The sequence below is a fragment of the Corvus kubaryi genome, unplaced genomic scaffold, assembly GCF_017639235.1.
Source record: "Corvus kubaryi isolate FWS band 111438036 unplaced genomic scaffold, C.kubaryi_AGA036_p1.0 split1-65, whole genome shotgun sequence".
Classification (NCBI taxonomy): domain Eukaryota; kingdom Metazoa; phylum Chordata; class Aves; order Passeriformes; family Corvidae; genus Corvus; species Corvus kubaryi.
In genome coordinates, this window is record NW_024582080.1 from 3,340,603 (window position 1) to 3,366,984 (window position 26,382).

The window sequence follows — 26,382 nt, forward strand, 5'->3', positions numbered from 1 at the left end:
AATTCACACAGAAGTCAGAGGTCGCTGCTGGCTGGTTTACAAAGGGTGGGGTGAGAAGGGAAAAGTTCAGAGCAGCTTTTTCTTTCTGCATCATAGTTCCTTATAAGTGTCTACATCTACCAGTAATACATTTGCCACTAGGAAAAACAAAAAGCTGATGACCTGGCACAAGAAGCAACATCAGCCCTGCAGGAACAAGGGAACTCCTCCTGCAGAGTCACTTTCACTTGTCTGTGAGACGAGTAAAACAAAGCCTGGCAGCAGCACACAGGAACACGGCAATCCAGCCTACAAAGGACTTGCAGGTGTCTAAAGATTTCTGATGTTCTGGAATTGAAAGAGAAATCCCTCGCTGAGCCATGAGTGCAACCACAAAGATTAAAAAACAACCCCTGTGCTGAACTCTTCATGACCAGAAAACAATCAATATGGGAACAAAGCAGCGAGATTTGCTGCAAACACAGGAACTTTGTGTTCTTCCATTGATGTGACAAATTAACTTTTTCTTAACACTGCATTACTGACCTCTCTCCAGAGCATGATAATCATACACAAACTTTAGATCAGTAACCAAACAGTAGTTTTATTTTTTCCTGATACAAATGCCAAATATCACAGCCATAGACATAAGCAAAAAATTGTTCCAAATAAATATGACAGCTTGGTAACAAATTAAAACACAGTAATTATTGTATAAATGGTTTAACAAATGGTATTATTGCTAGCAGAAAAAGCATCTCCAGGGAAAAGAGGATTGAATACATAATCTGGAAATAGATTAAATATATATATATAATATACTCAGTTTATTGCTTGGATAGATAAATATTAAAATATTTGTGCACATCACTGGGAACGAGGCACTTATTCAGGTTAGTATAAACAAGGCCACTTGTTAAGTAAAAGGAAAAATGTTAATAAGCCTCCAAAACATCTTGCTGAAATCTGAAACCTTGAAGCCATAATTAAAAAAAAAAAAAAAAAGGGGCATGCTGTTACAGATGTATTTATAGTTCACTGAATTGTAAAAAATCCAATTTCTTAAGAATGGGACAAATCCAGCACGCCTTACTGAAAACATTGGGATTTTTTCCCAGGAAGAGGACTTTGGTATCTGACTCATGAATCTCACTCAGGCTTGTCCAATTTTTCAGTGTTTGCTTTGTCCTTTTCTTGTTATCACCAGTTTGCACTATTATTTTATATATTCTTAGAAAAACATTAGTTTGATTATCCCCATCGATCTAAATATTTTACAAAGTTGTAATCAGACGCTATTCAAAGCAGTGATCAGGTTGTTTACTGGGCTAAATATTTGGCTTGTAGAACACATGGGTTTTGATGTGATTTTATAAAAACAAATAATAATTATAAAACGATTTTGCCTGCAAGCACCTTTAACGATATTTTGGCCTGGTAAAATTCAAAAGCAGAAAAATAGCTCTACTGATAAACACCTAATTTCTGTATTTTATACATATATTTTTAAAGAGTTCTCTGCTTATACAAAACAGGCATTTCATAAATAATTAAAATGTTCTATTATTTACATGTGTCCCATTCTACTGTAGAATCACTGGCTGTTATGATCCAAACATGTAGGTTCTAGGAGAGAAATTCTGCTTTTCTCATAGTGATGTCACACATAGGCACAAAGGCAAATTTGATCTTAGTGTACATTTGCAACTTAGTGGTGAACTTACTAAATATGAAAAGCATCTGTGGGTTAAGTCTTTGATCAATCTTGCACACATAATACACGGATCACAAAACCAGGAACTTCATTACAACAGCAAATTGATGTCAGGTGACTGGGGGAAAGGTCTAAAGCACTGGGCATGGCTTATGGATAATTGTTTCAGGCTAGAACTCGGATTAATTAAAATAAAAGATGACTGCAAGAGTTTAGTAATGGAGTTGACCCTTTGGGTGCTGCAAACATCCTTCAATTAACCTGTCTAATCACCGTCTTCAGGAAACCTAGAAAATGTAGGACAGAATCTGACCTGATTCATTTTGTGAAAAGCTGATGAAATCCTATTAAATAAGTGAAGTCATAACAACACAAATCCAGAGCAAGAGATATTAGCATGAGTCTCTCTGTGGGCATATTCACACTCTACCATGAATCACAGCACAGATATTCCTAACCTAGTAGAACTCCATGTTCCTGAGTCTTTATGGCTCAGAGGACAACTAGGAATTACTAGGTCAGGTCTATCTTTGTTGACTGACCCCCATAACCAGGCCAGGAAGCCTTCTGGATGAATTTTTTTTTTTTTTTTTTTGAGCTCAGAGGCAGCATTATGTGCTTACAGGCTGCTTTCAAATAGAATCCTGCTCAGCTAACTCAGATCTCTGCAGCATGATCCCCAGAACACCAAATGCCAAGTGTATTGGGGACTGCCTGTACACACAACCACAAGATGGTGGAAGAGGCATTTTAGCAAAGTCTCAACATCCTAATTCAGATTTTATATAGCTTATATAGTTCTACCCTATTGAGAACTCCACTGACTCCAGTGCTGTTTGACAATCTCATGGACAGTGGGATCAAGTGCACCTTCGACAAGTTTGTAGGTGACACCCAGCTGTGGTGTGGTGTGTTTGACATGCTGGAGGGAAGGGAAGCCATCCAGAGGGACCTGGGCACACTTGAGAGGTGGGCCCATGCAGACCTCATGAAGTTCAACAAGGCTACGTGCAAGGTCCTGCACCTGGGTGAGGGTAATCCCAAGCACAAATACAGGCTGAGTGGAGAATGGATTAGGAGCAGCCCTGCTGAGAAGGACTTGGGAGTGCTGGTGGTGGAGAGGCTGGACATGACACAGCAATGTGCACTTCCAGGCCCAAAAGTCAAACATATCCTGGGCTGCATCCAAAGCAGTGTGGCCAGCAGGACAAGGGAGATGGTTCTGCCCCTCTCCTCCACTCTTGTGAGACCCCACCTGAACTGCTGCATACAGCTCTGGGGCCTCCAACATAGGAAGGACGTCAGCCTGAGGAGGCGAGTCCCAAGGAGTGCCACAAAGATGGTCAGAGGACTGCGGCACCTCCCCTATGAAGACAGGCTGAGGGTTGGGATTGTTTAGTCTGGCCAAGAGAAGACTCTGGGGAGAGCTTAGGGCACCTTCCAGTACCTGAAGGGGGCCTACAAGAGAGCTGTGGAGGGACTTTTCACAAGGGGATGTAGCAACAGGACAAGAAGTAATGACTTCATGCTGAAAGAAGGTAGGTTTACATATTAAGAAGAAATTTATTATGAGGGTGGTGAGACACTGGCACAGGTCGCCCAGGGAAGTTCTGGATGCCTCATCCCTAGAAGTGTTCAAGGGCAGGCTGGATGGGGTTTTGAGTAACCTGGTGTGGTGGAAGGTGTCCCTGCCCATGGCTGTGGGGTTGAACCATGATGATCTTGAAGGTCCTTCCAACCCAGGCCATTCTTGGATTGTATGACTTAAAGGGCTTACACAAAATGCTAGTGTGACAAAAGGGACATTTCCTGAAGGTTACATAGCTTTCATAGCCAAGGATTTGACAGGGGCAGAACAGGTCCTGTCTGGATAAAAACATCTTTGGGACAGAACAGGTCCCGTCTGGATAAAAACTGACACAGGACACTGCTGATCCAAACTTGTCATGTTACCTAAATCAAGAATGCTGAGAGAAAATTAGAATTACTCTTGCAGAAGTAATCACTTGTTAAAAAATGCCCAACAATGACCCAGCATGTTTGTCAAAATGTGCTATGATTATACAGCAATAAATACTACTTGATTCAATAAAACGTTAATTTTTTCTTCACTTTTTGCTATTTAGTATGGCAACTATCTATGCTGGATTCAATATCATGATTCCTAGGCCCAGTTCAGCAGAACCTTGTCCTCTGCATTTTGAATCTAACTATCATTTTCTCTAGGTACTGAAATACTAATGCTTGCATTTCTCAGCAGTGGACATGCACTAAGAAATAAAATTTAACTTACAACACTTCCATGATCCATTATAAACTTAAGAGGACATAAGCATCCAGTGCCAGTGAAAACCAAAATTTTTTTCTGGATTTGTTGCATTCTTTGGCTCTATATAAACATAAATAAGAAAAAAAATGTCTCAGATTAAATAGATGAATAGGAATTTGCAGGGAGGAGTATGTATTGGATCCTGTGACATGCAACTGTTGATAATGCTATGCTGTATAATCTAGCTGTCTTTTGAAAAAGTTCAGTTACATATAAGTAAAAAGAAATAAAAATAAATCACTGGTACAGATTAAGTGAAATCAAAAACTTATAGGATGGAGGATCCATGCCAAAGGCATTCCATCACCTTTCAAACTATTTGTAGACATTGAGTTTTTTGTGAGAAACAGTACAAAATTTAACAGAAGAGTGTAAGGATTCCTCCTCTCAAATATTATGTGTTTCTGAAGAAACAGACGTCCTCTCTTATTGCAGACAGGATATATAGCACCTCTGTATTAGCTTCTTTTATTTTGAAATGTCAGAAAATACAAAACCACAACAATAATCTCTCCCTTACAATGCAGTCCCTTGATTAGCTGCTGAAGATTAGTTCATGATATAGGGATATCAGCATTTCCTTTCATGCAAAGTGGGAGGTTCGGTTCAGCTTCTTCTAATGTTGATAATGGCAATAAGAGCTCAGGATAATAAATTTCAAGTACACCTAGAAATACATGAACTCCTCATGAGTCACCATTATCTGCTGCTAGAAATGTGCAGTTCAAGGGTTTTTTTGAGGCACTCTGCAGGGTCTGGCTTGAATCCTGTGTCTTGGAATCAAACCTCAGAGCTGTCGTTGCTGTAATTATGTGGTAGCATCATTGGCTCGTTGCTGCCTGACTCATTTGTGCTTTCCTTCTTGTCAGAATTTTGTTTCCATTTTAGCAGCAAAACGATAATTGCAATTAAGCAGATGGCAAGGAAAACAGCAGCAGCTCCACCTATGATTGTGACTATGCTGATTCCCGCACTTTGGTTACTCAGTTCCCTGGGGAGAACACCACTGACCGCAACCTCCTTTTGAGGCACCTGTTTCCTGCTGGTGCGATCCAGGGCTATGTGCTGTATGTTCGTTCCTCGGTTGTTCTCTACTCCAATGTCTCTCGCAAGTTCTGGTGCCTGCTCAACTCCCCTCTTCTGCCGTCTCTGCGCAGAGCCTCCTGGGCTCCCAGCGCTGAGGAGCGAGTGGTACTGGTGCTCCACGCTTCTTTTGCCAATTCCGCGGTTAGAGTTCTCCTTGGAGCGCACAGTGTAGATTGTATGGACGTACCACTCCCTACCCAAAGACACCTGGGAAGAAACATTTTTTGTATTATTTAAACACACACATACACAATCTGGGCAGTGCTAAATGCAGAGGAAATCAGTCTCTTTTCTCGACAAGTACTTTCAAAATCATGCACAGATAACTCCTGACTACGTGCCAACGTGCACCAGAAGAGTCGTGTTTTCTGCCAAAATTTTCAGAGGGGTTAGTCTCCATTCCTCTCCATGGTCAGACTCTGTGGCTACCAGGTGCAGATGAAGAAAGCTGTGGCCTTAGCATGGTTTTGGTACTATTAGTACCAAAGACCATACAAAGTATCTTTAGCTGTGGACGGGCCACAGAAAAGGACCTTCCAGGCCCAACCTACCAAGTGATTAGGCCATGGCCCTAATTCTGTCTAAACATAAGAAAGCAATTTTTCATTGCAAGGATGGTTGAACATTGGAACAGGGAGCCTGCAGAGTCTCCTTCCTCAGAGATGTTCAAAAGACAACTGGTCATGGTCTGGGGTAACCTGCTCTAGGTGGGAACAGTCACTTTCCACAGGTCCCTGAAAACTTCATCCACTCAGTGGTTGCATGGGTCCCTTCAGTCTGTGTGAGATGATACTACCTTCCTTGAATTTCTCTCATCTTTCCTGGATACATACCACACTTGGCCTCTACAAGGTCCAGTAGGCTTGTCTGAATACTGTCTTAAAGCTACTGCCTGATAATTTGAATGGCTGCAGCCCAGTTTTGTTATTTTGAGAAATAACACATGCTCTCTTTTACTCTTGTTTTTCCAAGTATTTTTCAGGATATACTTTTGTTTCTACATATTCTCATTTTTTTGACAGAAAGAGGACCATGGGAATGGATTCTTCCTATAAAAAATGAGATTTCATTTTCCTGGGGGCAGATTTTGAAACTCTTTTTATAGTTTTAAGTTATGTTATAGTTTTAAGTTTTGTTAAATACTCTAGTGCTTACAATGGGATCTTTAATACTGACATGGCCAGAGGTAGGATCAAAGTCTCCTCCATCTTTTTCCTACTAATTTATACACCTGAGTTGTGCATGCAGTTTTGCAAATACTAGAGACAAGTAGTGAAGAGACAACTCTTGGCTGGGTTATATAGATCAAAGGGCTGAATGCACACAGCTGAAGGATTATATATAATTAATTAGTAGTTGCACCTTTTAGTTGTCAGTTTTTAGGCTTTCCAGTGCTTCACACTGTGCAAGTTTGCAAGGAAAGAATTGTACAGAAAATACTGAGTATCAACTTGATTTTGATGAAGTACACAATAAATGCTTATGATTTTTAAGTTTTTGACTTTGAGAAGTGAGATGGGAAGCAGTAAAACAATGCTGTGTAACAAGAATCTTATTCTTAAAAGAACTGTCTAAGAACAATTTGCATAATTTCTGATTAACCTGTGGAATTATACAAGAGAAAAGCAAGAGTATCCCTACAGAAACACTTTAATAACTGTTCCAGATTTTATATCTAGAAGTTTCTAAGCATTTATAATTGTGTTTGACTGTCACTGGACTCAGAATAAATCTTTCTATTGACATTAATTTGACTTACAGTTAACAACAGTACTTGTACAAGTCTTTCTTTCTTGGTTCAGTACTCTTACTAAAAAGCTACAGAAATCATACCTGAAATAGAGGAGTCGAGTCTACTTTAAATCCATCAGAGCCTGGCTGTTTAACTAATGGAATTGCTTCAGGATCATCTATTGCAAGTTTTGCATTAAAAAGTACATTTCCAAAGCTTGTGGCTTGTGTCTCTGGCTGAGCTTTGTCCTGCATGGAGGGGAAAAAAAGTTTGTAAAATATTTATTTATTTATTCTTGGAAAAACTGTTTCAGTATTTACTTGCAATGTATAAATTGTGTAGTTTACACATGCTATTTTATGCAATCTTGGGAAATACTACTACAAGAGAAAAGACATGAGAAGCAGTTGTGGTCCCATCTGACTTGTATTAACTTCTATTTAATCTCTTGCCTTTCTGGAATAAGAGGAGGAGACACTAGAGAACAACAACACCTATACTTCTTAAATAAGAAAGATACATAAATGTAGTCTGAAATTAAAGTAAGAAGTCTATTTCCCAGTCTAAAGAAGCTACATTTCATTTCATTTCATTTCATTTCATTTCATTTCATTTCATAACAGACAATCACATAAATTTGTTTAGGGTTAGGGCTAGGGTTTAGCTAATGATATAACCATCTTACTTAAAGTTAACTCTAAAAGTTGGGCATCAGGTCTGTAGTTACCTGGGATTATTCTATAGTTATTTTCAGAAAGGAAATCAGATCATCTAAGCCAACTTTAGAAGTATCTCTCTTTCCCTATGGACTACAGAGGCAACCTGTATGACTAACTTCACACTATACACTAAATTTTGGGTGGCTAAATATGAAACAAATTCCAGTCCTTCCCTTGCATGTCACCTAAGACTCTCTCTATGGTCCGTGGATATAGACAATGCAGAGAAAAAGCCCATCTTGAGATTCTAACTTAGGTCAAACTCTTAGTGAAGGCAGTTCCCAAAAAGGTAACGAATAGAACCAGGAGGGAAAATGGCAAGATACTGCCTCCATCAGTTCATGTTAGCCTGGAGCTTGAGTCAAAAATTTGGTGCTGTGGAGAACATTTTAAAGAACAGTTGGGTTTTGTATAAAAGACGAGTTGGAAAAAAAAATAAAATATATTTATGCATCCTCCCAGAATTAGAACACTTACCACAATCTTAAACCTGTACAGAAGGGATGGAGAATCAGCAAGGCACCCATATTCAGTGTTGGATGGATTATATTTGGGTACATATCCATCAGCTCCTGTGCACAGGAAAACCTTCTCGATGCTACAGTAGAAGGAATCACCCAAATTCTGCACTGGATCCACCATCACCCGACCATATATGACATCACCTGTGAACAGTGCACACAGTTCACATCCTGTTAGACTGGAACATTTAGCACAGCTCTGAGGCGAAGCTATTAAAGCCTTGTCAAGAAGCTTAATGCAACAAGCACAAACACTTAGGCCTATCTTGTTTTGACAGCAACAGGATCCTGATGGTGTGGAACACAAATTAAATGTGCATGATCTATGCACAGTTATACCTTCTGAGAAAGCAACATCACTTTCTTGCCCAAAGCCCATCGATCCATCAGACAGCCACAGTGTCTTTTTGGAGAGGAGGAACATCTGGGTGTTCAAGCTGAACTCAGCAGCCACTGGGTCACTGACCTAAAACCACAAAAGCATAAGGCTCTTCAACAAGTACTTTTTAATGAAAAAAACATAGCATGATCTTAAACTCTTAAAGCATAGCAAGATCTTCTCTCAGTGTACATTACTGATCAGCTCTGCATATCCACATGCAATAATACAGTTTAACAAAAAGATTTCTTGGTACTAGACATATATTCCTATGTATTTTATATGCAAACAACCTTTGGAATATCTGCATCTGTGATATTTGATAGTATTCTACGTTAGTTTCTTCCCACCACATTTTCCCAAATCCTAGCTAAGGAGGTGTCAAAGGAAACTTATGTGTGGGGGTAACATGAGGAAAATGTTTCCCTCAAAACTTGTCTCCGACTCATCACAGCCTGTTTCTTGATCCCATTTTCATTCTCACACACAAGTCCCACCCCTGCTTCTGATCCTCTGTCAATATTTAAAAGCACTTATTGCTGAGGATTTATTTGCAAATATCATTTCTTCTAATGTGCTGCAGGATATCTCAGATCATGCATGTGAAAATGTGCCAAACCGTTTGAACATCTTTTTATGCTAGTATTTTTATCTTTTTATGCTAGTATTTATCTTTATATATTTGACACAGCTATCTGTGGTTCTTCCTTGATTACATGAAAAGAATAAAATAAATCAATACTATCAGCAGTGATTTCTCATGGGATCATAAAACATAACATATAAGGCAAACTATAAAGGGACACAGCATAATAAAAGGGAAATAATACAGTGAATAGAAGAACTGGGGGGAGCCTAAAGTTCAAAAGGATGCAAGTACCTGAGGAAACAATGTGGAAAACACACATATCTCAAAAACCCCCCAAAAAAAGGAAGAATAACAAGAGGCCACTAAACAAATAAAAAAATGCTAACATATATATGTATATTTATGTATATATATGTATGAGTGTGCGGACAGGAAGGAAAGAAATCAACAAAGAAAACATTCTTGCTGGCTTACGGGCAAGGGTTGATTTCACAACAGAGTCCCAAAACTATCAAAGCAACAGGATCTGGCAAGAAGAATGTACAGCTCAAACCTTTTTATAAATGGAGTGCTACTCTTCAGAAAAAGGAACCATACCACCGGAGCCTGTGCACAGAAAAAAATAATTCCATTCTCTTGGAATGCTTCTTTCTAAATGCCTGGAAAACAGGCTGTTGGGTTGTAGTTCCACAAATACTTGATGAGCACAACTGGTTTCCAGCTGTGTTATTTATGACAGTACTTTAAGTGTAATTATTTTCATGCGCATTTGAGACATTTTATATAAGAGTTCATAAAAAACCTAATCTGTGAGGATCTGCTGGGTGAGAAGAGTAACTGTCAATTTATTCTGCCTATCTGCCATGTCCATCAAACTGTGCATATAGATGATGTGGGGACAATGCAGATCACCCAGGGGATCAAAGCCCATGTGATACTTGGTACCTCAAGGAACAGAGCACTCCTGAGACTGGTCCATCCCAGGGCAACAAGTATCCTGACTATGGAAGGACTTCCTTCAGGAAATAGTCATACACATTGAAAGAAAGGAGATGCTGAAAGGATTGGGATAAAGCAAAGCTTGGAGATGGAATGCTGTTCATATTCAGGGAATTCCAGAGTGGGACAGTGGTAATACAATCCTCAACAGTGTTCCAGGTTACCTGCTTCAATCAGGTGCCATAGAGAGAGGAAAAAGGAGATATGCAGATGATAAATGTTAAGAAAGGAAATGTTGAACCAAAATCTCCAGTACGGAAATAACAAATACACTTTCTTCTTGATTCTTAAAATGGTTCCTCACCTGTGACCAGTGAAAACAATTGTGAAGGAAATCAGAAGAAAAAGTTTCCAAGGAAATGAAAAGCCTCATACTAAAAAGCCCAAGAAGGTAATTCAGTATGGGAGCTGGAGCATTAGACTAAGAACTGGGGGAAACAACTCTTGTCCTGCCTCATCATTTTATCATCAGACTTTACAGTCAAAAGCAATTTTGGTCCAGTTGTGACACCTACACTCACTTATTTCAGAGAGTCACAGAGTGATTTGGGGTGGAGAGCACATTTAAAGATCATCTCACCCAACCTCTCTGCCATGGGCAAGGACATCTTCCATTAGACCAGGTTGCTCAGAGCCCCATCCAAGCTGGCTTTGAGCATTTTCAGGGATGGAGGATCCACAACTTCTCCAGGCAGCCTGTGTCAGTGCCTCACCACTCTCATTGTAAAAAGTTACTTTATATCCAATCTAAACCTACCCTCTTTCAGGATTGCTAAACCTACCCCTCTTCCTGTCACTGCAGCCCCTTGGTAAAAAGTCTCTGTCTTTCTTCTAAGTCCCATTTATATATTGGAAGGCCACAATAAGGCCTCCTTAGCTCATTCTCTTCTTCAGGCTGAACAACCCCAAATCTCTCAGCCTTTCTTCACAGGGGAGGTGTTGCAGCCCTTTGACCTTTTTTCTGGTCCTCCTCTGACCCCCTCTAACAGGTCCATGTCTTTCTAGCACTTGTGCACCAGAGGACTGGATGCAGTGGGCCTGTGCAAGGTATCAGGTGTTCCCTGCATCCTTCAGTCTGATCCTTCAGTCTTCTGTTTCTTACTTGTAAAGAGTGGACACCAATGCTTATTCAGTTTTGCGGAATGACTAGAAAATCTTAGAGGTAAAGTGCTAGATACTGCCTACTGAATTTGTGCTTTTGTACTGCTGCTATTTTGGGACCTTCTTAAAGTCCACATAGTATTTTGATGTGATCAGATTTAAAAATTATCATAGGCCACAGAACTTCCCAAGTCCCTTTTACTATGAGCATCTCAAGAAAAAGAGCTGGTCTTGGTTTGAAAATTGTTGTTGATGGGGGTTTAGCTAGCCACAGTCTATGACACTTTTGCAATTTTGCACCTTATGCCTATTTTGAACTGATGTACATGAAACTTCCATATATTGTATTATTGAAGCCTTATCTGATACAATAACTCCTACAGTATCCATTTATTTATTTATAATTCTTAGCCATATCTTTTACTTGTAGGCTACTTCTGGATAAGATTTAGGTTTCTTCCTAAGCTACTTTGACCATTTTGCAATGATTTTTGCAGGTTTTTTGACCTTTCTTTGAAATATCAACATCTTATTGTTTATACTAGTATCAGGAACAAGTTGTGGTTTAGCATTGCTATGAGTTGCTTAGGAGTCCCTAGAAGTAGATTAGAAATGCCAGACAAAGGCTGAAGTGCTGAACTAGTATAAATTCCCCTCACCCATTCCATTCAAACTTCTTCAAAATGCTGAAATGTGGTTAACTCTGAGAAGGCAGGTTTCACATCAGATCATGTATCATCTCTCATCTTTGCCAGGACTTAATGCCCTATCGGGAATCATCTGTTCTCCCACAGGTGGCATAATGCCAAAATAAAGCATAAAGACTGCATACATTCCCTTGTGTACTCTGGCTAAGTCAACAGAAAAGTGATTGTGTACCCCTGACTGATATGGATTTATTCTGTAAGATGATTTAATAGCATAATCTATGCTATTAATGAGCATGAAACCACAGCCACACTGTTCCAGTATTAACTGTATTGGCTCCAAATAACAGAAATGATACAACTTCCTCCTTACACATGCCAAAGTCACACTAGCCCTTTTGATAACCTGGAACACTGGCAGTCTAAGTTCTCTTAGCCATCCAACGTGACCCCCAGTTTTATTTTAAACCAATGTTTTCTACAGCAGAAATGTCTCCATAGTTTGTTCCCAGCTACAGAGCTTCACAGCTGGGCTTTGTGAAAGGTATGCTGTTTGCCTGTTCCCATATGTTCCCAAATGATCCATATGCTATGGAGTGGATTTGTTTCAGTCACTTTTGTGAGTTTTAAAGCTAAGCATTTTACCAGTGTTGCCTATCTACACTTCCCTCTACAGTCAGTGAAGGAAGTTCTACTTTAGGACTGAATGAATTTTCCTCTGGATGTTCCCTCTTAATACCAGAGACCTAACTCTGATTTTGTGTCAGATTAAACCCTTCCGATAATAGTTTTATATTTTCCTAATTACCTGATAAAACTATTTACTACCAAAGCTAAAAGACAAAAAAAGAATTCCCAGATGTTACCATCACATCACAGTAACTCTCCCCTAAACCAATGTCAATGAGCTTCCTCTTGGCTATCAAAGACTGGACATGAATTGAGGACAAAAAACCATTTGTGCTCCTACTTCAGTCTTTCCCAGTTGGGTAAAACTGGTTATTTAGCAGGAGAGGAGTATGTGTTGTCCCACCAATTTAGGAATGCTTTGTTGATAAGCAAGTAAATTCAGTTTCTAGTACTATTATTACAAGACCAACAAATGGGAATCAAATTAGAAAGAAAACATGATAAAGAAGTCATTGGAATGGTACCTGCTGGAATCGGATGTCCAGATCAAAAGTGATGGGCTCTCTAGGATTGCAGATCACTGGCAGGCTGTACTCCTGATGTGGGGCAGTGGTACAGGCTATCAGCTTCACTGTGTACATTCCAGAATAGTCTCGAACCTGGACACAGAGAGAGAGGAACCTGTACCACCACCATCCCGGCTAACAAGCCGGGACAGAAGAAGCCGTAGTGACGGCTGAGGTTTTACCGCAAAGTCTGAAACAAAGCTCCACTGCTGGACTGGCTGGTTGTAGGTTGGCTCACTTCGGATGAGGCTGAGGCTGAATGTGAGGCCCGGGTGATCAGCTGACAGAACCATGGAAGTTAGAGATGAAGCTAGAAACATGCCAAAGAGACAGATTTCTCACCTTTAGTGTTTCATTGCAAACTCTCAGAGCCTGAAAAACATTCCCAATAATTCATAAACCATAATGCCATAGCCGATGTTAATACCTTCACAGGGCACTGGGTTTTATTAACTGAAATTAAAATCAATTAGAGTCAGCTCAGCTGGGCCTCCTTGATTCTCATTCAGGTGTCTATTAAGCAGCTGCTTTTGGGCTACACAACAAGAACTGTATGAAGAATAAATTTAACACACAGTCAAAACAGTGAGAGTGGAATGGCAGAGATCTATAATCCCTCCTGTTTTAAACTTGGAATGTCAACCCAGGGAAACACGACATAATTTCTCTTAGTAATTTAACACTTTTGTCTCTGCCTGATAGGAAAACCAAACACACTAGAGGACAGCTGAAAAAAAGTAGAAGCACCATGAAGGAGTTTTATGGGTTAAAAACACCTGAGTTAAACTAACAGAGATTTCCTTTTTTTTTTTTTTTCTCTTCTCACTGTTCTTCAGCAGATTTAATTTAGTTAGATAATCTTTTCCATGGCTGGCATTCATGCTCAGATTTATGTCTGTAGACAGAGTCTTACACCTGCAATTATTCTGAATAAAGGCAGTGGGGTTTAAACAGATTAAATTGCAGGAACAGGTCCTCAGCAATGACTAATTGAAAGTCAGTGAGAGTGTTATATTAACAGAGTCATACAGTGTCCATACAAGACTTTTTCTTGCTCTCTGAAAAAGGTCTAAATATCCTAGAAAAGCTTCAAGTTAGAAAAGAAATTTTAATGTTATCCAAGTTCTTAGGGCAATACATGTAAATAGTAATTATAACAATGGGGTTAAAAACATGTATCTATAAATCCCTAATGCACACAATGGCCTAGATCTTCATCCTTCGTAACTCAGGCTCTTGATCAAGTGCAACTATTTGCCTTCCATCAGGTTCATGCATATTTCAACAAGTTTGACAACCTGAGTACAGTCATCAATGACAAGTAAGGAATCTCAAGCAGAGGAAAAATCTGTATCTGAAGAGCATAGTATATTTAAAAAAAAAAAAATCAGCTATCAGAACCAGAAATAGACAAAAAATGAATAGTAACAAACTTGGGAAAGGTGTGTATTTCTGTAGTAGTGCTAAAGGGTAGGTTACACTTACCAGGATGGGACATAACAAACACACCATGAAACCGGGCTTCGGTCTTGAAGTTGACAACCAAGCGCCCCTCTTCACTGATGCGCATGCTGGTTGGGAACAGGGAACCTGCCACCACAAACCAATTAACAAGAGTGATCCACTTGCAGGGGACAGAGGAATCACACTCCTGTGAAACACCAGACCTTGTCATGTCACATGTTTGGGGGGGGGGGCCCACTGGTACTTTTTGGGTTGACTCCAGATTCTCCTCAAACAAGAATTTACACAGCAAGGCCTTGAGTTTTCACGACATGACACAGCTTCCAAAGCATATAGGGAACTTCCCTCCAAAGTCATGCTTCCACATGTTACCATGGACCCCCACAGCTGATGTAGTAGACTGAGGAAAATCCACACATCACAGTCTGGGCTTGGGTTCAGGCAACAGCATGGTCAGCTACCAGAGGAGGTCTGCAGAAGGAAGACTTTTGTTTTCACCAAGTATTCAAGCTGAATTCTACCAATGAAAGCTGCTTCAGAGATACCCTTTATCAGTGCCTCCCTGCCTACTGTGCCAAGGCAGCAACCACCAGCATTAGTTGCAGCAGCTGGTTGTGACTTCCACAGTAATCTACTCTAGGGTGCTGCAATCTGTGAAACTCCTTCTGACAGGCTTTGTATGTCATGTTGGCAATTTTTGGCATGAATTTGGCACAAAACACAGGCCTTAGGTATTCTAATTTCAGATTACAAGATCTTGTTTACATGTCAGAACTGGTTTACTGCTGTAGCTTGAAGACAAGACCCTTTCTCTCTGGAGTTCTGCAAAGCTTTAGAGCTCAGGTATTTCCTTCAGCGCTCCCTTACAAACAGCCAGTGATGTACCACCATTCTGCTTGCCAGGAAAAAGAAGGGAAGAAGAATGTTCCCCCATGAATTTTCTGGAAACCTAACACACCAATGTGAATGTATAACACCTGTACAAAATCATTTGTACCAATCATATTTATAGAAATATCTGTATCTTCATGCATGAATTAGGGCTTTAGAAGACCTTGACTGCTTTACATGTTACTTAGAATTTATGTAGGACTACTGTATGAACTGACAGTTATGGAAAAAATATGGAAATTAGTTAACCCCTCCCTGCCCAGAAAAACAACTTCTCAAAAAATACTACCCAAATGAGACTGGGATATGTTGGGGGTTGTTTTGCTCTGGCTGTTTTCAGAGGGAACTGACAATGTTCAGCACCTCCAAAGATGTGGCCATCAGCTTCTTAAACAGAAATAAAAAAATTAAAGCATCAAAGACGGAAAATGCATAGATACACCACATAACTGCTGAGACAGAGGATTAGATCTGGTTGTTATTTGGTGACTAGCACACCACATGATTTGTGGCATGTGGCTTATTCTTTAGGGATGGCATGACATGTGCTTCATTCTTCATGCACTGTAGATTCCCCTTGCTGCTCCTCATTTCCTGCTCTTAACATAAGGACAGAAATGGCATAGCAATGATTTCTGTAGTTCATATACAGTTAGTAGAAACAAAAAGTGATTTTAGGTTCCTAGGAGTCCTGAAATTGTGTAAGTCTATGTACATAATTACAGCTGATGCCTGTATTCTACTTTAGGTTGAGAGAGATAGGAAACACCTGAAGCTTAATGCTGGGAAATATTAAGTAAATTTGCTTAAAAAGACCAATGAAGCACAGAGGTGTATATTTTAATATACATGTATATATATGTATATATTTTAATCCTGCACATAAATCTGTATGTCACTATTTTAAAAAAATAAATTAACTTTTTTAAAAGATAAATTCTGCAATGATAGAGTTGGACTTGTTGACTAGTTATACTCACAAACATTTACTGACATTATCTAACACATTTACAGAATGTCTCACAGTTTACTACTCTCACATAGAGGACAGGCCTCCATTATGTAGTTCTGTTGAATTCTTTTGAATGTTCAACAACATTTTCAAAATATCACTAGTTTCTGAAACTGGCCATTCAAAGTAAGAAAAAAATGTATCACAGAAAAACTTCAATTATTTTCATTAAGGAGCAAACATCTTGTGTGCTAACAGAATTTGGTTACATAATGTACCTGAAGTTCTGAGTAGATAGAAATGTTTTAATTTTTGCATGTGTACTTCAAATATAACAATACAATTGTCTTTCTTTGCAGTAAAAGAGCTGATGTCAACATTACATGATTTTCATAAAAACTCCAGCAGAGACCTGTGAGTGCAAGGAAATGACAGACTGCAACTGATAATAACTGATAATTTTAGGTTTTTGTTAGTATTGGAATGATTGAAAAACCATCCTACTATGTGCAAATTATAATCTTAGTAACAGAGCATGAGTTCTATGCCAAGAAGCCCAACACCGACCTTGGAGCTCTGCTTCAGGTGGGCTGCCGATCCCATCCTTCCACAGGATGGCAGTGTCATACACGAAAGTCAGCCGGAGCTCTGACTGCAGGTCGAAATGCTGCCAGCCTCCGACGCCCACAGGAGAGTGGAAAACGTAAGAGACGTACAAAGGGACTCTCAGCGTGACATAGGACTGCACTAGGTTGAGAACCTACAAAAACCAGGATTGTATATTAAGGTTAACGATCGTGAATGGCAGCATCGCACAGGTAAGCTGAATGCAAGAGAAAGGGAAGACAACTTGAAATAAATACTGTGACTGAATCTAATTCTCTCTTTTTGCAAATTATAGATGAAGTGCAAAACCACGTTTCAGAGCTTACATCCCTTCAAGCTTCATTTTTGTACTTCAAACTGATAAAACATAATTCCCTCAATTTTGACTCACCATTTTTGCTCAGGTTTTTTAGTCAATATACAACATAGCTACTAATGAAGGCACTAGAAATTTTTCAAATATCCTTTTTCATTTGCTCTATGGTTATGCCTTAACCAACTCTTTTGCTTACATTCTTGTTACTATCAACTAAGAAACACTTCTGCAAGATGCTGAAATTGCTCAGATGTCATTGCAAGACTGAGTCCTTGGACTCTACTAAGTCATCTCTGGAACTCTTTGTTCCTTTGTGCATGCAAACACTGCATGCAAATACACAAATCATACAGTTCCTCACTGTCTGGAAGAACTAAAAATAATAAGCAAGTTGATATGGATATAAAAATAGAGCCTTTCTGTATATATTGTACCAAACAATTGCGCTGGAATTATCAAAGAATTAAATATTTTTCATGTATATTTTTATGAAAAAAGGGCAAGAATAATAGTTTCTGTAAGCTGTCACCTCTTAAGATAGGTCTTACATGGATACACCGATCTAAACTTCTCTGAAGAGACTTCGCATTTATGTTTGGTTACAAATACTTTGTCACTCTCATATCTCTGACTCAAAATGTGCAATCCCAGATCCTTTTAGACCATTCTGGGTTTTCTTAGAAATACGCGTGAAGAAGGCATTAAGATCATCTCCCAGTGGGAAACTTTTCAAAGTCATAAAAGTGGTTTAATTTTCATTTAGTTCCAATAGAAATTCCATATATAAATTTGCACATCTGAACATTTCCCTGATTACCTCACATGCTTCAAAAGAGTGTTTTGCACTATCAAAAATCCCCAGCATTCAGAGAAGTTTACAAGCTGTGTAAAAGTCAAACTGTTTCTGGGTTCAACCAGCAGCATGTCAAGGGGCTGAATGCCCATCACCTTACAGCTGCTTTACAATTTGAAATGACTGACAGAACTTTTACTAATATAATGTAACTACAAATTTACTGCTTGCACTGACTAAAAACTCTGACCTAATTAAGGACTTCATTAAGGCAAATGTTCATAGTTGCCACAACTCACTTTCACATGTGACACTCCTTGATCTACACACTACGCTACCAAACCCCTCTCAGCTTGTATAGTTTGACTCATTCCATAATATGTGCTAGCATTTAGACAGTAGTCATTTGGAAACACACAGTATCACAGAATCAAAGAATTGTTACAGGTGGAAGGAACCACCCAGTGATCACCCAGTCCAACCCCCCTGCCAAGGCAGGGTCACCTAGAGCAGGTTACACAGGAACATGTCCAGGTGGGTTTTGAATGTCTCCAGAAAGGGAGACTCCATGATCTCACTGGGTAGCCTGTTCCAGTGCTCTGCCACCCTCTGTGTTCTTTCTCATGTTGTGGTGGAACTTTCTGTGTTTTAGTTTACGGCCATTGCTCCTCACCGTGTTGTCACTGGGAACCACTGAAAACAGTCTGGCACCATTGAAAAGTAAAACACTATCACTGCAGTTGTCAACTGCAGATGCTGCAGTTGTCAATTATATTAATGCTTCCTTGATGGTTTTACATAAAAACAATCAATAGCTTCTGTTTGGAACAGAAAAAAAAAAGAGTTTGGTTCTCTCTATATATTGGATGACCAATTGAAGTTAGACAAAAATATTATTATTTAGTACCATTTAATTTGCAAGTTTATCTTTGGGACACCTGCATGAGTATCTGAGCTGTTATTCTGGACACAGATTTACTAAATTGTTCCAAATAACAACATGATATTCTCACGTCTATAAAAAAATACATAGCAATGATGCAGCTGTCGAGCGTCTTATGATTTTCCTTTGATTCAGAGGTAACCTCCAAAATTTGTCATTTCCTGGAGCAGTATCAAGAACTGAATGAATACATTCGATTGTATAAAAAATGCATTACTATTGTAAGGTCATACCAGACAAACTGTTGGCTTTTCTCTCTGCCTTTTTGTTCTACATCGGCATGCTGTACAGTAAGAATGAGACACTGAAGTCAGAGACCTGAAATTTAGTTTGCTTACAAGGAAGAGACAGAAGTATGTGGAAGAGGATTTAATAGATATCCATTATTTTCTTAAAGAGAAGCACACATAATGCTTAATGATAGAGACTAGAATATCAAAGTGAGAATTTAATGACCTTGAGAATTAGAATAATAGTAGTGAGATGAAATCTTATAGCTTGAAGTATAAGGTAATAGAAACCAGTCACAGGGATTTCTGGTAGAAATGAAAGACATTCATTAGACACAATTGAGGGGAAAGAAATTTTGTTAGGTGAGTTGATCACATCATAACTATGACCTTCCTACCCCTCTCCATGTGCTATGATCCTAAGATAAACAGAGGAATGGGGTGGAAATTAGAAGCATGCATGCCATTATACAGAGCACTAGTGAGAGCTTATCTGGAACAGCTTTGATCATCCATGCTTGAAAAAGTCTTATTTGCACTGTAGACTGCAGAAAAAGAAATCAACATAATCAGAGGAATAGCAAAACTATCTGATGAGAAGAGTCTAAAATAGCCGTGTTGTTGAGCCCAGTAGGACAAAGGCTGAGAGGGACTGAGAATGCTGTCTATATACATCAGAGGACTGAGTGCAGAGAAGGGCCACTGATGATGAAAGATAATGCTGACAAGGGAACAAACGGGCCTAAGATGGCCATGTCAAACACAGCCTAGAAATCAGAAGAGTTTCCAGCCCTCAGTGTGGTGGCATATGACAAGATTAGTGAGGCCATGAAATCCTGTTAAGTTTTAGATTAAATTTACTAGTGTTGGAGTGATACCATATAGACTTAAGACAGTGGCCTGGATAGAGTGATGCACAAAACTCCTTCTAGCTCAGTACCTTATGACATATCAAGCTAAAAAACCACTCCTCCTTCCAAGGCTTTTCTTGACTTTCAATGTATCATTGGCTCTTCAGGTATACTGTATAAAAAACAATCCATTAATGAGGTTTGTAAGCCACATTTTAGGGTTTTCTTGCCACCATTCAATGGGACCATAGTGTTAGAGAGCTCAGCTTCTTTGTACTGGTGGAAATCTAGTAGCAAGATCCCTTCTGGGGCAAATCTGCCAGAAACACTGCTCCTTTGAGATTACCACTGCTCTGTGTGGAAATCCGAAACTCTCAGTTTCTAGGACTGTAGAATTTAAAGGTTCTTCCCTTTTAGTAAAACCTGCAAGAGGTGTCTGGGCAGCAGGGCTGCTTGCCTCAGCCTGGGAATTTATTTGTGTACTCATGTGCTTCCATCAGTATTGCTGCCCTTACATGTGATTCATGGCATGGAGGGGGAGGCAGGAGTTCTTTCTAAAAGCTCATTGAGTTTTTATGCACACAAACCCTTCTCCAGGCACTCATGGATTTGCAGGTGTGGAGGTAAACCTACAACACTGATAGTCAGAGAATTACTGAATAAATAATTCTCTCTAACAGTAAATGAAAACTCTTAAGAGCCTCTCATTCCTACAAGGGGGAATCTACTCTTCTGTAGGCAGAAGAGAAAAATCTGAAGACATGCTGTATGAAAGGATCTTTTTGATAGAGTGAAAATAAAATAAAGAGGAAGTCAACTGCGGAGGAAAGCAAAGTGAGCAGACACCTCCCCGCCCCCCAAATGAATAGATGGAATGTGTTACACAGATGGAGGAGTCTGACTTCTCCAGCCCTCCTAATAATGCTGTTTAGACAAACACCAGAAAACATTCTTTCCATTGAGTTATCTTTCTTTTCCAGCACTGCATGCAAAGCCTATTGAGAGTAGCCAGCTGTTCATTTTATATCTCAATGTGACACTGATGAAACCAAAAGGGTAACTTAGAGCTGTGTAAGTGTAGGATCAGCTTAGCTGCTGTGGAGGGACAGGACAGGTGCATTATGTATCCATGCATCCTATGCACAGAAGATTTTACCAATTGCACTGACAAAATTACATTTGTTAACACTGATTTTAAACAATAATAAGTGGGCGTGAATTTTAGTCTTCTGATACCAGGAGAGAAATACAGACTACAGCTACACCCCAGATGAACTGGGGAAATTGTGTCTAATACTCCATAACAATGCCAGGTCTGGAGAACCTGAGAAGACAGAAGACAGAAATTGTTCCAAGCAGTGAACAGACTCTTACAGATAATATCTGGAAAAATTTAGAAAAAAAATCATCAGTGTACCTCAAAATTCACGTGTGTGAGAGAAGAACATGATTTATACTGGACATTGGTCTAAGAAGTAGAGCTTCATACTTTTTTTTTTGGTAAGATAAATTATCACAGAGCATAAGGTCTGTTTTAGAATACTGACAATTTCCATTTAAGACTTAGAAAGTATTAAAGGGACTTTCTGTAAGTGTTTTTCTTTTCTTCCCCTTTCAGATGCAATCTGTCAAACTTCATTAAGTAAAAAACACAACTATTTTGAGCATCCGTCACATAACAATTTAGAATATCTACAATAAAAAATATTTTCAGTAAAGGGTTTGGGGCATGGACTCTGTTCTACATTTATAGTGTGCTTTATTTAGCTGCCTTACATTTCCAGAGGGCAGAACTAGTCAGAGTGTGTGTGTACAGTGATAGTACTGATAAAATCAGAATCAGACATTAGAAATAACACATGTTCATGTTTTATTTTATGTATCTCAATGAAACAGACTTTATGTCAAAATTGTCTTTTTATTTTCCAAATTACCCTAAGTCTCATTTTCTATTTCATTTACTTGCTATGTCTGTGAATTTGAGTCACACGAGCTTAACAATGTTATCAATTAACTGTTTACACAATGTCAGTATGGCAAAACTAAGATTTGGCCCCAAGAAGACACCCAGACAGGTAGGTCACAGGTGAAATGCAAAGCAGGTTTGTTTAAAGAAGTCTGAATGGAGAAGAGAATGCAATACAGCCTTGAAACGCCAGTCCCTTGAAAAAATTTAACCTCTGACCTTATTACGCAGCTGGTGCATTCACTTTATAGTATTTTTTTTCTTCACAGCTTACTAAAAGCACATGTTTGCAGCTAGAGAAAAAATGTTTGTCTTTTAGTGAGGTTCCATATCAAGGGAACATGCGTTGTAGAGTTTTCTTAAACTTGACTGGGTGGCTAAAGTGAATACAAAAATCTGAAAACAGACATTTCTGTCTGTTTGCATTTTACAATATCCAGTGAGATTTTCAAAATAGGTGAGTTTTCATCTTAAAGTATGATTTTGGTAAAACTAGATCCAGTAAAGCTGGAAATATACTGTTTCTGTGTAATAAAAACCTTCTGCAAGCTGCCTCATATAAGGTGCAGCAGTACATTAGTGATTTTAAAATCTGCAGATGGGATTTTGAAATGCTCAGTGCCATAACATGTGTAGCATAAATGTGAACTGAACATTTTGGAAGAAAGACATTTTCAGTTTGGGCCAAAAATAACTAGTTTTTGAAGAGAAAAAAGTGAACTGCTCAGCTATACTCAATTACCATAGTTTCAAGGTATAAATCTACACATTCAAGTATTTTAATATATGTTCTTCAACTTCTTATTCCTGTAAAAGACTTGATTAACAAGCTGTTGTTAATAAAATTAGCGTGAATGGTAATTTCCTTGCTTCCCTATTCCAAGTCTGGAAATGGACTGTAACTATGGAAAGCAACATCCATATAAAAATACTTGGCCAGAACCACACAGAAGCCTTCATATGCCAAACGGCCTGGATATAGCAAACTGTTATAACAGTAGGAAATGAGATGAAATGATACTTCACACTCTATCAAATAAGTGTAGGCCAACACTTCAATATACACTTTATTGAAGTATGGTCACTGGTTTGGTTTTCACTGTCTCGGTTTTCACTGTCTCGGTTTTCACTGTCTCATTTTTTGCACTTCCTTTCATGAATATTTGTCATTGTTTTAGAACCTGTGTTTCGAGAATGTGAGATGTCTGTAGTACTTGACTCTCACAATGTCCCCATGAAGTAAAGTCCAGCCTTTATTAGCTACTTGAAAATACTGGAAGACTGCCCTCAAGTAGGTGAATTCCCCCTTTTTAAGGCCTATACATATCCAAATGCAGACACTGAATTTCAGACTTTGACTGCAGGTTGACCTGAAGAAAACTGCTAATCATCAAAGCTGACCTTAACTTTAACAAGGACAGATCTCTAATCCAAATTAATTAGCTAAATTTAGAGAGGAACAGGTCTTTATTTTTAAATAGAAGTTCTTTAAACTGCACATCTAGTCCATGTTTAGATACATAAATGCCTGGTTTCTCAGCTATGGGCAGACCCCAGGAACAAACCGTCAAGCTGTACACTGAAAGGAAGGCTGCATCTAGCTCACACAGGGTTTGCTCATGCACAGAATAATTGAGAAAGAGAGTGGGTCACAATCAAAAGGCCTCAAAGGGAAAAAAAAAAAAAAAAAGAAAACGAAGACCTTCTCTGTATGTATTATGACAGTTCATGAGTTCATGGGAACTGGCTAAGACAGCTGCAGCCTTCAGCAAACACTAGGAGCTGTGCCAGAAGAACTACACCAGCTGGAGGTCTCCCACCTCACTTCTTGCTTACTAAAGTTCATCTTCTTCCCCTACCATAGCAGGAGCTCCCATAAAGTGAAGGTCCACATCATTTAAGACATTGCCAGTTCTTTTTGTGAAATCTCTCTGTCTGAATCAACATGGCTGTCTTTGTTTGACCATACAGGTACTGGAGAACTAGAATCAAGAAACAAAAGTGTGAACCTAAAGATCTAGCCAAAGTATCTGGTAAATTCAAGATATTAAATTTGCAGTGGTAGCAGGATGTGGTAAGAGTGTTTTTGTTATTTATCTGTTCTGTCTGTATAATAGAATTTAAGCTTCCTTTGTCTGCTAAAAAAAATGGTGAAAACCATAGCTGCCAGCTTTCCTCTCACAGAAGAGGATTATTAATTGTTCACTGAAGGAGAAAAAAACAACAATGGTGACAACCACAGAGATAGGGCACTGACTGCCTCCCCTCTCAGCTGGAGGGGGTCATGTGAAGATAAAGACCAAACCTGGAGAAGAATTAAATGGAGGTGGGGAAAACAGGGAGGGCAGTGAAGCGCATACCAGCTGTGGGGCAATGCTTCACCGCTAGAAGTAATTCAGCTTGATATTTCACTGAACACACTGTAACCTTTTATCCATAACCCAGAAGGCACTAAAGGATGACTTCAGCTGCAGTTTCATGGCTCTCACAGCTCATGTTCATCCCTCTCTCCTTGTAAACGAGAGAGCTAACAAAAAGTACATAATACTTCTGAAGCCTAAGGAAAGTACAGCTCTCTTCTCTGGCCACATTGCCACTTATGCATGTCCTCCAAAACTGAATATACAGCTTCTTCCAATTTACTGAAATATTGGAATGGTACTTATTTCCTCCTCTGTTTATATTCACACAGACATAAATAGTTTTTATTTAGATACACATTTGTCTAGTGCAGCTATTCAGCCTTTTCTCTAAAGGACACAGAAGTATTTAAAATGGAAAAGATGCATACCAGGTCTTCCTTCCTTTTCACCGAGGGAGAAGTGGCTTGCATAGTTACAGGTGCTTCAAGTTCTGTGTGCTTATGTGCTTATGGCTGTGTTGCAAGGGAAATAACAATATATGCAATAAGCATATTGCCTGGGCATAAGGAGATAGTCAAAGGAATGATGAGTCAAAGAAATGAAGAAATTAAATCATTCTAAGAACAGTGAAGACTGATGTCAGTTTTATCTTGTGGGAATGTGTAAGGTTTACATCCCACGCTTGGATGCCGGCCCTTTCCCTCTGACAGGTTCATAGATCTAGTGGAATGCACCTGTAGGAGGATCTGCTTTCAGAAGAGGCCAAGCCTAAGCAGATCCTGGACAGTGAGCTTCCAACATCAAGGCAGAGAGCTTGAACTGGTCTCTGGAACAGACAAGGAACCAGAACTGATAACAAAGCACTGAAATGACATATCCATCAAGGCCTCTGTATCTGAGAAGGGCAGTAGCTTCGTTTTGTTCTCATCTTCTGATTTAGAGCATGTGATCTCTAGTTAAGAGGGGCAGAATGTTGGGAAGTTAGCCAAGTGCTGAAGAGCTCCTGGTACAATTTCCTGTCAAGCAAACTGACTGTGTGATTACCTGTGAACACCCACAGAGTAAGGTGGACTTTAGGCATGTAATTGTAACAAAATCAAAACAACAAAAAAAAACAGTTTAGCTGATTAGATATCTGCGTCCATTGGTGACTACACTTTTAGTAGTAAATTAGGTCTTTCATTGCACATGCCTCTATGTTTCTGTGGGCAACGACGCACTTACCACATCACCTTTATGCCATTTGGGACTAACAAAATAAGAATTTGTGCAAATAAGTCTACTGAGGTCTCACAGAAGATGGATCCCTGGCAAAATGTCAAAAGAGCAGAGAAATTAAGGCCATTTCACAAAGCAGGCTCATTCTTTTCACAGTGGTTCAACAAGGAATGCTTGTGTATTCCTAGTGTAGGAAAGTGAGTTAGCTGTGGATAGACTTCTCTGAGTCCTTCTTCCAGCCTGCAGCATTATTCCCCAAATATATTTTTATGTACATAAACTTCATAGTTACAGCCACTGTACTCCAGAGCCTAAGTGGGATCAGACAGGTTTATACAGTAATTATACAGGGAAGAGACAGGGATTAATTTCACTGTCACTGCTCCAGAAGAAATGCTGTACCCTTTTGCTTCCACATTACAATGGATTTCTAGAAATCATTTTCCAAACTACACCTGAAGGTCTCTCCAATCTCTTGCTTTTAACTCCCCAACCAGTTTCACAGCTCTGTTCTTTAGCCATTCCATACTGGCAGCTTCTTTTGCTTTCTGAACAAGTTATTTTCTGCTGGGTAATGCAAGACCACTGTGCTGTCTGCACTGATGGGTCATGTTACCCAGTGAACAAGAGATCAGCAAAGCCAAGCTGCTGGTAGGACTGCAGTCCACTGCTATTAGTAAGAAGTCTTTTCACAATGTTTGAAAACTGCTTTTTAAGACATACCACAACTAATATTAAAGAACCCAGGGCTACCTATGTGCTAAAAGCAATTCTTCAGAAGGCTTTCATTTTAAGAAA

The 26,382-nt window shown here is 39.2% G+C and overlaps 1 protein-coding gene across 1 annotated transcript in view; it reads right to left on the minus strand.

The window, feature by feature from the left end:
• Positions 1-557: 557 nt before the first annotated feature.
• The window catches only part of FREM2 (FRAS1 related extracellular matrix 2), a 123,910-nt gene continuing 98,085 nt past the window's right edge, over positions 558-26,382 (minus strand). Inside the window, exons 17-24 of the mRNA XM_042014230.1 lie at positions 16,866-17,058; positions 14,477-14,581; positions 13,174-13,301; positions 12,950-13,084; positions 8,420-8,546; positions 8,037-8,224; positions 6,942-7,088; positions 558-5,315 (exon numbers count right to left, since the gene is read on the minus strand). Of these exons, the coding sequence (XP_041870164.1) occupies positions 4,803-5,315; positions 6,942-7,088; positions 8,037-8,224; positions 8,420-8,546; positions 12,950-13,084; positions 13,174-13,301; positions 14,477-14,581; positions 16,866-17,058 (1,536 nt within the window). The 3' untranslated portion in view covers positions 558-4,802. The remainder of the gene's footprint in view (positions 5,316-6,941; positions 7,089-8,036; positions 8,225-8,419; positions 8,547-12,949; positions 13,085-13,173; positions 13,302-14,476; positions 14,582-16,865; positions 17,059-26,382) is intronic.